We start from the raw sequence: 13,295 nt of genomic DNA, 5'->3' as shown, positions 1-13,295 counted from the left end.
AGATGTCAGCTCTTTACTTTGGTAACCATTTTCAGTGGCAAAAATATTTGCTGGAAGGATACACATTTGATACATCGGTTTGGTTGGAAGTACTGCAGTTGGCTTGAGTTTAAATTGGAATGGGAGATACCTTATGAGGTAGCCGACTAATATTCATAGGATGAAACAATGTCATTTTGTTACAATCAATTCTGAAACGTGGGATCTTGTCGGAAAAATTAGGACGTACTTGAAATATACAAACATAACATTTCTGATGTCCTTAACAAAAAAAAGTAAGATACAGATGCATTTTCCGTTTTTGCTCTCTGTTGAGAAACTAAATAACCTAAAAGAAGTGAGATGAGTCCTACATGAAAGTCTGCTATCATCTTGTTTCATGATATATATATATATATAAAAAGATATTCCCAGAATCAACATAAATAATCATGTCGGCGTTGGCAGTGTTTTGATGCAGGGAAGGTGGCCATAATGTGCTTTTCCTGACAGGCTCATAAAGTAGCTTTTACTGCTCTGAATACCAGGAGAATTGCGGTACTAGGTTTGTATAGAACATCTTAAAAGCTGGGCCAGGAATGCAAGCGCTTCAGATGTGCTCTTCCCCCTCTCGCATGTGAAAACATGCACAGGAAATTAGCAGCCAGTGAATACTGTAATTTGACTGAATTATGTTGACCACATAGCCTCTCCAGGTAGCAACATCAGAGTAGTCAGTTTGATCAGTATTGATCTGTTTCCTGTCTCTCCTTGTCTTTGTACTTGACAGAAAAGTAATGACATCAGCCCCTCAAACTAGCTGCATGTTTTCAAGTGTTTCACCTCTACAAACTGAATATATATGGCCTCTTGAAACAGTTGTCACCATGGTTCATTGAAAGCTCACATGTCAGCACCCCAGAGGAAAAACAAGGTGAAAAAACAAAAAAAAACAATGAACCCACTATAGTGCCAAATGATTTGAACTAGAGATGTAACAAACCTTGCTCGCCACCTCGATTAACCTGTGCCATGCACATTGACTCGGTACCGGTACCCCCTGTATATAGCCTCGTTATTGTTGTTTTATTGTTACTTTTAATAATTCTTTACTTTAGTTTATTTGGTAAATGTTTTCTTAATTTACCTCTTTCTTGAACTGCATTGTTGGTTAAGGGCTTGAAAGTAAGCATTTCACGGTAAGGTCTACACTTGTTGTATTCAGCGCATGTGACAAATAATGTTTGATTTGATTTGATACCTATTTGTAATTTTTTATGTCTGTTGAGATACAGCCTATATTGGCCTATATTAATTCAAGCTACTTTTGAAGCACATGTTTTGCTCTAGAAACTAATATGTAAGACTGTAAATACATTTGTTTATTATAAATTATACAATGGGTGGGTCTAATCCTGAATGCGCAATCCACTGTCTCATCAACCCAGCCAAGCAATTTATACATTTGATCTCCACTATAAAAAGCATCTAGACATTATCTCACATTTCTTTTAGACTAACATTTAGTTTTCAATGTGTTGAAAATCAGCTGGCACAATCAGCTGGCATAATTTTTATGCATACAGTATACAAAGAAATGTCAATTCAAAAAAGGTAAAACGAAATGAAGTGCAGGTAGTTTGCAGTCTTTCCAGCTTCAGTTTGAAGAAATTGTGTTAGCTGTGTTGTTGGCTAGCTTCTCTGAACAACAGTGTCCTGATGAGTGAGCACATTTTCTATGCCATGGGAAATCATACCTCATTAGCTCATTGTTATAGATGTGTCCAAATAAATGTCCCTAGAAAACAGCTTTTTTTTTTTTTTTTATGTGACTGTAAGTTAGCCGTAGTTGGCTAGCTAGCAAGCAAGGGATAAGAACGTTGCCAGCCAGTATGACAATGGAACATTTAGAACGAACGACTGGTTCGCGTCCATAGATACAGAACAAAAAGACTGATTGGTTGGGTCGCGTCTCTAGCAACCGAACCGATAGAACGAACGACCAGCTGGCTTGGGTAGCAACCGAAGATTTGTGTCAGGACTATATCTTGTGGAAGGATGAAATACTATGAATAAATTCATCAAAATAAAGTTTTTAATTAAAATATGTCAATCATTATTTGAATATGTTGGTAACACATTGTATAAAAGTGATAATGCTATTGAAGCCGGTGTTTGGCGGATATATTGGAACGGTTTGCCGGCCCCCGAGAACACCCATGCCAATATATCCTCCAAACACCGCCTTCTCAGTCATTATCACTTAAAGCTAAAATGTTGATATGAATACCTGTCATGTGGAATATTAGGTTTCTACATTGTGTAAAAGCACAATTTTCCTATATCGATGCATTACATTGAAAATCATACGTCTCTTTAAAAATGAAAGGTTTGTGATGACAACATGCAAGAGATCTGTCATTCATTCATTGCTATCTACGATCATTGATCTCCTGAAGAAGCTATCCCATTTCCTTTTTTTCAGTGCCCCCAAATGTTTGGATATACTGGTAAAGTTACCAGGTTTGTTAGCTAGCTAGCCAAGGAGGTAACATCACTAAACGAATGTGAAACAAATGGTTAACAATGTCGACGTGCGAGTAGTTTTAGAACGTCCCACGACATGGTTTATGAATGTAAAATGCGGTCCTGGAGACTCGCAATAGGAAGATACAAATGTTGCGCTGGTATGAGTCAGATCTTTTGACCTGGCTGGTTGGGCTAGAAGCAAGCCATTTTCGCTGTAGTAATGGTGCAACCATGGAGCTAACGAATCTGCACTCGCTTGTTTTTCTAGGGCCCTCGGAAACAAAGGTACAGCGTAGCCTAATCATTACAACAATTATTATCTGGGAGATTTTTTCGTAGTCGCACAGTGCTCCCAAAATAAAACTCCTGGTCACACAGCAAAATATTTCGTTGCATATGCAACCAAATTCGTCGCACTTTAGAGCCCTGGTCCTATCCCATGACTATGTTGAGGCAAGGCTTCCCCAGACTCCACTCCTCTCGGCCGTCTTCAGATCAGGGCAGTGTTGAGCCACAAGCTCTGAGAAGATAACGTCCTTTGTTCTGTCAATAAAGGCACACCTGGTAATGGTCTCTTCAAAACATACAGTATTTGAAATGAAGTAGTAAAACGTTAATTGCAAGATAAGCTTGACTCCTGAAAACCAGCCCCCCCCCTCTCTTTTTTTTACAGTCTTGCTTGTGGCTTTGTGTGGCGCCGCCGTCTCATAAGTGCTGTCTTCACAGAGGCCTACCCAGACCCAGTCGTTAAAGGCCTAATTGTGGAGATTTCCCTCCTGTTTTTTCTTCTTCTCTTTTTCTCCTCATGCATAGATAGTAGCCCACTTACTAAGGCCTGAATGGGCCTGGTGTGATGTAAATGTGAAATTAGAGGAAATGAAAGTAAATGACTTTGCAATGTAGTGTTCAGTAAAGACTGTCTTAGATCACTGAAGGGATAGTGGATCAGCTGTTCTTAAACTTAGAAGGACAGAGGAGCTTCTTTCTTTTGCCGTGATGATAGTCACATATTGGCCAAATTCACACTCCATTTATGAATTCTGTGTGTTTAATCATGAGTTAGTATTATGTTCTTCGGTTTAATATAGCTTTTTCTTGATATAGTATTTGTCCTTTTGTTGTGAGGGCATTATTTAAATGATTAACTGTATCAAAATATTGCTATTATAATTAGTTATCACTTATGTAAAGCCTTTCCAACAATGTATTAGGTAACCACCAAATGGATATTATAGATGTAGCCTATAGAACAATAAACCCTCACAAACACTATTGTTTTATCCGTCCCCCCCAAAAAATCAGAATCCTTTGTCAGTATGCACATTTGTGCCTCTCACAAATGATTCACATTGCATTATTTTCACTTTAAGTTCATGGAGGGACCGTGCACACAATAGCACATTTTCATTCCAATCAGTGTAGAACTGGGAGCTGGCAAATTGGAGCAGCAAAACAATAATTCCACTGATTGGCCTCTTTCTGTGTGGCGTAAGTGAACTGTTTATACTGTGGAGTACCTCTGGAAGAGGAGAGGAACCAAAACAGCCTGATTAGGCAAAGAGTAATTGGATAAGTTCATTTTACCATGAACACGACGACGCGCATGATCATGACAGCTTGCACCAAAGTGTAGAGCTTCTGTTGACTTGAATGAGACTGGAAAGTTTGATTTCATGTTCGTCTGTAATTTTGTTGTCGATCTCATCACGCTATCACACAGTTCAAAATGATTGAATGGTGATGTAAGCAGTTGCAGATTGCTAGTTTTATTTGAAAAAATCCACATACTGTTGTGTAATGTCAGGGGCCAGAAGAAGCCAGTGTAACAAGCGCATAAAGAATGGATTTGCTGATTGTTTCTCTTTCTCTTGATTGTTTCATTTTTTTCCCACTTTCAGACTCCCAGTGATGAGCAGGGGTGTTGTTGGTCAGTCAGAGATTTGATATTCCCTGCACAGTAGGGAGTCTGGAACACACAAAAAAAAATGCTAGGTTATAAACAACACATAGCTGGGTAAATAATGTACAGGACACACATTGGGTTATTTTTGATCCAGCCAGTTGGGTTATTGAGTTATGATCCACCGGGTCAGATCAGGAGCGGGGCTTAGTAAGGGTGTGGCTTTCAGATAGTTATTTTTGGCCACCGGTGAGAGTAAATGTAATCCCGGTTCATCTGTTCTGTTGTATTGTCAACACACTTTTGTAGCCAATTGAGGCTTACACAAGTTGAGTTCTTCAAGTGCCTATGTGTATCCCAATGTTGGGATAGTTACTATTTTGATGTGATATTTAAATAATAATGTCATTAAAATGTGCAAAAATATTGAGGGGAAATTTAAGTTTGCAGTGTACAAACATAACATGATGAACAGGAATGACATTTACTCTCACAAGTGGCCATAACTACCTATATGTAAGCCACACCCCACTCCTCCTAAAAAGAACCTATGAATTACATTTTTTAAAAATGTGAAATTACTTATGAATTACATTAAAAGAATACCCAGCATGAAAGTTAATAAAAACCCAACTGATCTTTAAATTAACCCATGTTTAAGTAATCCAAAGGCGGGCTTTTAGTTAGTTATTTTTAGGCACCCGTGAGAGTAAATGTCATTCATGTTAAATTTGTACACTGCAAATTAAAATGTTCCTTCAATATTTCTGCACATTTCATACCTTAATATAAAATGTATAGCATTATTATTTAAATATCACAAAGTGGTAATCATCCCAACATTGGGATATGCATAGGCACTTATGAAACTCATACTCTTGTGTAAGCCTTATTAAAGCTAGAAAAGTGTCAATGCTCAACCTTAGCATGTGTTGACAAGACAACAGAACAGATTAACCGGAATTACATTTACTCTCGTGGGTGGCCAAAAATCACTATCTGAAAGCCACACCCCTACTAAGCCACGCCTCCAGTCTTCTGATCTGACCCGGTGGATCATAGCTCAATAACCCAGCATCAACAACCCAACTTTAAATAAACAATGGGTTGTTTGTGACCTAACTGGCTAGGTCAAAACAACCCAACTTGTGTTCTGTCCAATATTTACCCAAATTGGGTTGTTTTTAACCCAGCCTTTTTTTTGTGTGCAGGACTGTCCCTTACCAGGGGAAGGGTGGGGAGTAGGGAGTGGGGTGTGATGGTCCTTGCAGCTGGGCAATAATCTGGAATAGAGAGGATTCTGGGTGGATGGGTGGGTGGAATCTTGATGAAGTCTACCAAAGAGAGTATGAAATTCTTGTTTCATACTGCTTTCTTAAGTGAACTGACAAATGTTTATGTTTATATAAACCAGATAGACAATAACTATAAGAGTCCTATTACTCATTTTTTTATTTAAAAAATGTCACCTTTAATTAACCAGGTAGGCCAGTTGAGAACAAATTCTCATTTACAACTGCGACCTGGCAATTATAAACCGAGTGGTTTGATCCCTGAATGTTGATTGGCTGACAGCGGTGGTATATCAGACCGTGTACCACGGGTATGACAAAACATTTATTTTTACTGCTCTAATTACGTTGGTAACCAGTTTATAATAGCAATTAGGCACCTCAGGGGTTAGTGGTATATGGCCAATAGGCAAGTTGCGTTGTGCATAAGAACAGCCCCTAGCCGTGGAATATTGGGCAGACCACAACTCCTCGTGCCTTATTGCTTAAATATAACACACGTCACTGAATTTGTTTAAAAATCAGGTTGAGGAGAACTTAGGAAACTGCAGAGGTGTTCTATTGCCCATTAAAACCCCGTCCACACCATGAATCAATATTTCCAACATGAATCATGGTTGAAACTTGTTCAGAATCAGAAGTATGACAGCCATGATAAGTGGCATGAATCAGTCAAATGACTAACTTTCTCACCGGGCCTCAACTGTCAACAGTCCTCTCCACTGAGGTGTCAGCACTTCAACCAGGAGTGCTGTTTGAATTAAGTAAGTCTTCGCCAACACGCAGATGCCGAACACAGCGCGCGTCATTCATCAACACAGCAATGTTTCTAACCTGAGTTTCAGTGTCCTGACAGCCACCACACAGGGGGATGATACGCTTCATATTATCGTGACAATGGAAAGTGTACGTGCAACTAAAGATGTCAGTGCTTAACTAAAACTGTTTTAATTATTTTCTAAGTAATCTCATAGCTAATGCTTGCCAGGTAGAAGATGTGTAGTGAGCTGAATGAGCTGCTAATGCTAATGAGCTGAAACATACACAGAAAGAGCATCTTTGTATTTAGTTACATGGTGTTTTACCTGTGCTAATGGTAAAACAGAAGTAAAACTTTCAGAAAACAGGTTTATATATCAGCCGGATGTCCAGGAAGCCTTGAGTGATTCTTGTCAGCTGCCAGTTGGGTGAATGATAACGATCACTGTGCTGACACTAGTTAATGACATGGCGGATAGTGGGCCAGAGAGGTGCCCTTCGCTGGTGTTAAAGGGTTGTCAGTCACCATCTGACAGATGACCCTCACTCCCCCCCCCCCTTCCCCTCCCTTCCAGCCCCGTGGCCGGAACCCTCAGCCCTTCTCCAGAATCAGAAGGAGGACATCATCAGTTGCTGCCTAAATTGTGTGGTTAAGTGCTTCATTATCTAATCACCATCAATACTATGGCAAGTAGGGCATTGATTAGCAGAGGGAAGGCCCGATTTTATATGTACTCTTATTTCCAGTAACATTTTAACAAGTTATGGATACATGTTTATATCCAGGCGGTCATTATTTAACTGTTTGTGTTTGGTTTGCACCTCACCATTTTAAGAGGCTCGACCAGAGCGGAATTACTGGCTACAACACACCATACAGATTTACATTTTGGCACAGAAAGTAGTTTTGTTTCTCAGCACAATAAAAACAGAAACGCCTTTGGCAACACTCACATATTGTGGTACTAAAGTTGGCAAGGAGCTCATGTTTTCCATGTAAGGAAACGACAACTGTTAGAGGAATTTACCATGACTCTGCAAGTTGAGGAGTCATAGTAGTGCTTACAAAACATGTGCTGGCTTACAGTATGTGTTGTGTAGAATAGTCAAATGTATTGTGAATGGGCTGTTACATTTAGCATGGTTTTCTTATATCACCCACTGTGCTTTTTGAAGTGGAAGTATTTTATGTATTTTTTCCCCTGAGAATGTAATCATTTTTGGGTACCCATAGTGCAATGTAGCAGGTGTGTGTGTGTGTGTGTGTGTGTGTGTGTGTGTGTGTGTGTGTGTGTGTGTGTGTGTGTGTGTGTGTGTGTGTGTGTGTGTGTGTGTGTGTGTGTGTGTGTGTGTGTGTGTGTGTGTGTGTGTGTGTGTGTGTGTGTGTGTGTGTGTAAGTATGTCCCAGGAGGTTGGTGGCAACTTAATTGGGGAGCACGGGCTCATGGTAATGGCTGGAGAGGTATATGTGGAATGGTATCAAAGACATCAAACACATGGTTTCCAGGTGTTTGATGCCATTCCATGTGCGCCATTCCGGCCATTATTATGAGCTGTTCTCCCCTCAGCAACCTACACTGATGAATATGTGTATGAATGTGTGTATGTATGTGTGCATGGACAGTACCAGTCAAAAGTTTGGACACACCTACTCATTCCAAGGTTTTTCTTTATTTTTTGTATTTTCTACATTGTAGAATAATAGTGAAGACATCAAAACTATGAAATAACACATATGGAATCATATAGTAACCAAAAAAGTGTTAAACAAATCAAAATCTATTTGAGATTTGAGATTTTTCAAAGTAGCCACCCTTTGCATTGATGACAGATTTGCACACTCTTGGCAATCTCTCAACCAGCTTCATGAGGTAGTCACCTGGAATGCATTTCAATTAACAGGTGTGCCTTGTTAAACGTACATTTGTGGAATTTCTTTCCTTCTTAAAATGCATTTGAGCCAATCAGTTGTGTTGGGAGAATGTGGGGGTGGTATACAGAAGATAGCCCTATTTGGTAAAAGACCAAGTCCATATTATGGCAAGAACAGCTCAAATAAGAAAAGAGAAATGATAGTCCATCATTACTTTAAGACATGAAGGTCAGTCAATCCGGAACATTTCAAAAACTTTGAAAGTTTCTTCAAGTGCAGTCCCAAAAACCATCAAGCGCTATGTTTGTTACTGGCTCTCATGAGGACCGCCACAGGAAAGGAAGACCCAGAGTTACCTCTGCTGCAGAGGAAAAGTTCATTAGAGATAACCCAAATAAATGCTTCAAAGAGTTCAAGTAACAGACACACCTCAACATCAACTGTTCAGAGGAGACTGCGCGAATCAATCAATCAATCAAATGTATTTATGAAGCCCTTTTTACACAAGTCGATGTCACAAAGTACTGTACAGAAACCCAGCCTAAAACCCCAAACAGCAAGCAATGCAGATGTAGAAGCACGGTGGCTAGGAAAAACTCCCTAGAAAGGCCAGAACCTAGGAAGAAACATAGAGAGGAACCAGGCTTTGAGGGGTGGCCAATCCTTTTCTGGCTGTGCTGGGTGGAGATTATAACAGAACATGGCCAAGATGTTCAAACGTTCATAAATGACCAGCAGGGTCAGATAATAATGATCACAGTGGTTGTAGAGGGTGCAGCAGGAGTAAATGTCAGTTGGCTTTTCATAGCCGATCTTTCAGAGTTAGAGACAGCAGGTGCGGTAGAGAGAGAGTCCAAAACAGCAGGTCCGGGACAAGGTAGCATGTCCAGTGAACAGGTCAGGGTTCCATAGCCGCAGGCAGAACAGTTCAAACTGGAGCATCAGCATGACCAGGTGGACTGGGGACAGCAAGGAGTCATCAGAGTGAATCAGGCCTTCGTGGTCAAATTGCTGCAAAGAAACCACTACTAAAGGACACTAATAATAAGAAAATACTTGCTTGGGCCAAGAAACGCGAGCAATGGACATTAGACTGGTGGAAATCTGTCCTTTGGTCTGATGAGTCCAAATTTGATAATTTTTTCCAACCATGTCTTTGTGAGATGCAGAGTAGGTGAACGGATGATCTCGGTGGTTCCCACCGTGAAGCATGTAGGAGGAGGTTTGATGGTGTGGGGGTGCTTTGCTGGTGACACTGTCAGTGATTTATTTAGAATTCAAGGCACACTTAACCAACATGGCTACCACAGCATTCTGCAGCAATACGCCATCCCATCTGGTTTGCGCTTACTGGGACTATCATTTGTTTTTCAACAGGACACGGACCCAACACACCTCCAGGCTGTGTAAGGGCTATTTGACCAAGAAGGAGAGTGATGGGGTGCTGCATCAGATGACCTGGCCTCCACAATCTCCCGACCACAACCCAATTGAGATGGTTTGGGATGAGTTGGACCGTACAGTGAAGGAAAAGCAGCCAACAAGATCTCAGCATATGTGGGAACTCCTTCAAGACTGTTGGAAAAGCATTCAAGGTGAAGCTGGTTGAGAGAATGCCAAGAGTGTACAAAGCTGTCCTGAAGGCAAAGGGTGGCTACTTTGAAGAATCTCAAATATAAATATATTTTCATTTGTTTAACACTTTTTGGGTTACAACATGATTCCATATGTGTTATTTCATAGTTTTGATGTCTTCACTATTATTCTACAATGTAGAAAATAGTACAAATAAAGAAAAATCATTGAATGAGTAGGTGTGTCCAAACTTTTGACCAGTATTTATCTATGTACTGTATGTATGTGTGTATGGATGTATGTAAGTGTGTGTGTGTGTGTATGCATGTGAATCTCTGTAGCTACAGCAAAGGTTTAAGTAATTATGTGTGTGGTAGGGTGTTATAGTGATGTTATACTGTTGCTGTACTCTAAAGGTGCGTTTGCAGATGAGGACATTGTCCACGTGGAGGGCAACGTGGACCCAGTGAGGGACATTGAGATCATCCATGAGGAGCTGAGACTGAAGGATGAGGAGATGATCGGGCCCATTATGGAGAAGCTGGAAAAGGTGGCCGTGAGGGGAAGCGACAAGAAACTCAAACCTGAATATGTGAGTCAGTGTCTCAGCATGTCCACGGCATCCCCCACACAGCACGCAAAACATAAAAAATAACCCTCACACACACTGCCAATGGGAAAAATGTATTTTTCTGTTCCCCCCATTGGGTCTCCCTCTGCCCCATTTTTCTTTCTTTTTCTGAGATTGAAAGTGATCGGGGGTCAGGGTATTCTGCTGTAGAAATCATTAATAGAGATTTACGTATTCAGCTGCTAACCCTGGGTCACAGTGCTGGGCTAATGAAAGTGTTTTCACAAGTCTCTTTTCATCTGAAGTAGTACTCAAATCACAGCACAGCTCTCGCTCTGCGCTCTCGCACCCACAGCAGTCTCTGGAAATTGGGTGAGGCCATACAAGGGGTGACCCACAATCCCACATCTAGATATGAATACAATAAATGTTTGGAATGTGCTTTGACAGAACATTCTTCGGTTTTCCGCAGTGAGAAACCGAATAGACTGTAAGATTAGAGGGCATCCAAATACACTGTATATCATATTGAAATGCATGTGGAGCCAAAACGACATAATGATATTGACTTAAAAGGAAGCTCTGCAGTATTTACTGCTATAGTTCCGCTTCTGTTTTGATTGCGTGCTCCACCGCTAGTGAAGCAGAATGCAGGCAGTGATGCTGCCTGTGTCATGTACTCTCAGTGTGCAGGGCAGAGTGAGTATGACCCCTTTGCAGAATGGGTGAGTAAGCGAGGTAATCTGGTCTTTCAGAGGGAGCGGTGTGCCCAATTTCAGAACCCCGGCACATGAGGGTCTGACCGCTCATTACACTAACGAGCGGGGCCATTTCACCTGCTGCAGGGGCCCTGGCCGGTCGGTCCCCCTCAGAGTAATCCCCCTTAGCAGCCCGGCAGACGGGCAAGCCATTCAGGCCAGGCAGGTGGCCGCTGACGCACGTAATTGCTGACAATTTTAGGCAATGAATAAAAATGATCTGCATTACTTGTCAAAGGTTGTGTGTGCCTTTCCAAGCAAAATCTATAGAAGGTGCCTTTAGAAGTGAGAGTGCGGTCCTTATCAACGGCTCTGGCGAGCTTTACAGGGGATATAATGCATTTCTTACAGGCCCGAATTTGGTATTTGACACATTCAACTGAGTTTGATTTTGGGGGGAAAGAAAAGGCGTGTTACTGAGATTATCCTTCATTCTTGTATTTATGTCCAGGTTTAGGGTTCGGTATGTAGGCAGTACCCTCTGCCACTATATACCATGACTCTCCTTAATTTACTGCAGTGGGCTAAGTCAGGGTCACACAGAGTGTTTCTTGGTAGTCTTAAACAAATCTACTTTCAAACAAAAGTATATACCTCACACACATGGTTATGGGCTTAATAACAAGAAGACACCTGTACCATGTCAGATATAGAGTTGCATCCCAATATTACATTTTATATACATCACAGAAGATATTTGTAAAAAACTTTAGAAATAGAATGTTTATTAGAATGTTTATTAATTACAAAACAGGACGCATGAGGCCAATAGAATGCGATTTGGTCATTTGACTGCAGGAAATGGGTACTAATGTAAATAAATAAATGGTTTAGCATCACGTCCTTTTATAGTGCCAGGAGTACCATAAAATAACCAGGTAAATAGCATGTAACTATATGAACTTAAACAGTAATTACATCCTGAGATTTGGCACTTACTGAGTAATTATCGAGAAGTTAGAATTAAGCACTAATTTCCGTAGCTGCCGCATGTTTTCCCAGAGCTCCTCAATCAGTCCTCTCTCTTTCGAAAATACTCCTGAATTCTGAATTAACACATTTTTAAATAGAGATATTTTTTACATTTCTGTAGTGTGACATATCATACACATTTCTCAACAAAAAAAAATATATATATATTATGTTACTCAATATTCTATAGCTAGCAAGATGCATTGGATATTGATAGTACTGAGACAAACATGGGGTGTTTTGTAACTGGACCTGATTATTCCTGTTACAAAATAGACACGATATCTGGTGGTAGTTCAAGAGTGATTGAAACCATGTCATCTGCCTTTTTCTGAGAATACTCGGCCAATTGAACCATGCATGTATTTTTTCAGCACGAATTCAACTGACTGATTGTGGGCTCACGAGAAAATACGTCTTTATATAGTAAAACACTATAGGCATTATGTCGCAACATAGCAAGCTATTCAAACTTATATTACAATAGTTTTGTTATGGTCACTTAAATCCATTTGAGATCACGATGTACATTGAACAAGGAGAATGTTTCACTGCTTTTTTTTCAGCTGAATCCCAGAATTCCCTGCCCTTAACAAACAATAATAGTCAGCAGCTAAGACACCCAGCAGTGTTTCCTGGTGGCAGGCATATGTGTTTGACCCCTGTGGGATCTATTTGCCTTTTATTAACACCTGCCTGTTAGAGGAGTGCTGCACGGAGGCCCAGAGCTGATGAGGGAAACCTGGAGCGGGTTCAGCCTGTGTCACTGGCCGTTTGCTGTTTCCATTTCACACATGATTAATCTCTCTGTGAAGGCTTAGGCTGGCGCGGGCGGAGTGTGCGGTGCTCTTCCTGCTCTCTCTCCTGCTGGCCGCACTCTGGCTGCCTGACTAAAAGGCCTTTAGAATTCCTGCGGAGAGAGATGTGCAGAGAGTGAATGCAGCTGGCTGGGGTTCAGTGTGTGGAGCTTTTTCTGCCATTGTGTAATTGAGGCTCTGACAGGCGCTTTTCCTCTGTTCTTTCAAAGGGGAGTGTGATTGTGAAGTGCTGCTAGGGTTTGGGGAGGAAAGAGGAGGTAGGGGGAGGG

General features: G+C 40.9%; 1 protein-coding gene across 4 annotated transcripts in view; it reads left to right on the top strand.

Moving 5' to 3' along the window:
- Positions 1 to 13,295, top strand: part of LOC139538500 (obg-like ATPase 1) — a 71,412-nt gene that overhangs the window by 21,110 nt on the left and 37,007 nt on the right. For 3 of the 4 annotated variants that reach the window (XR_011667746.1, XM_071340620.1, XM_071340621.1), the window contains 2 exons: positions 9,710 to 9,927; positions 10,324 to 10,499. Coding sequence is in view for 3 of the 4 variants with exons in the window: in XM_071340620.1 (XP_071196721.1) it covers positions 9,710 to 9,927; positions 10,324 to 10,499 (394 nt within the window). In the remaining variant the exon portion in view is untranslated. The remainder of the gene's footprint in view (positions 1 to 9,709; positions 9,928 to 10,323; positions 10,500 to 13,295) is intronic. The other variant, XM_071340625.1, reaches the window with a different exon arrangement.

This window comes from Salvelinus alpinus, chromosome 14 (assembly GCF_045679555.1).
Source record: "Salvelinus alpinus chromosome 14, SLU_Salpinus.1, whole genome shotgun sequence".
Classification (NCBI taxonomy): domain Eukaryota; kingdom Metazoa; phylum Chordata; class Actinopteri; order Salmoniformes; family Salmonidae; genus Salvelinus; species Salvelinus alpinus.
The sequence above is the reverse complement of the archived record's forward strand: the minus strand, read 5'-3'. Positions and strand labels throughout refer to the sequence as shown.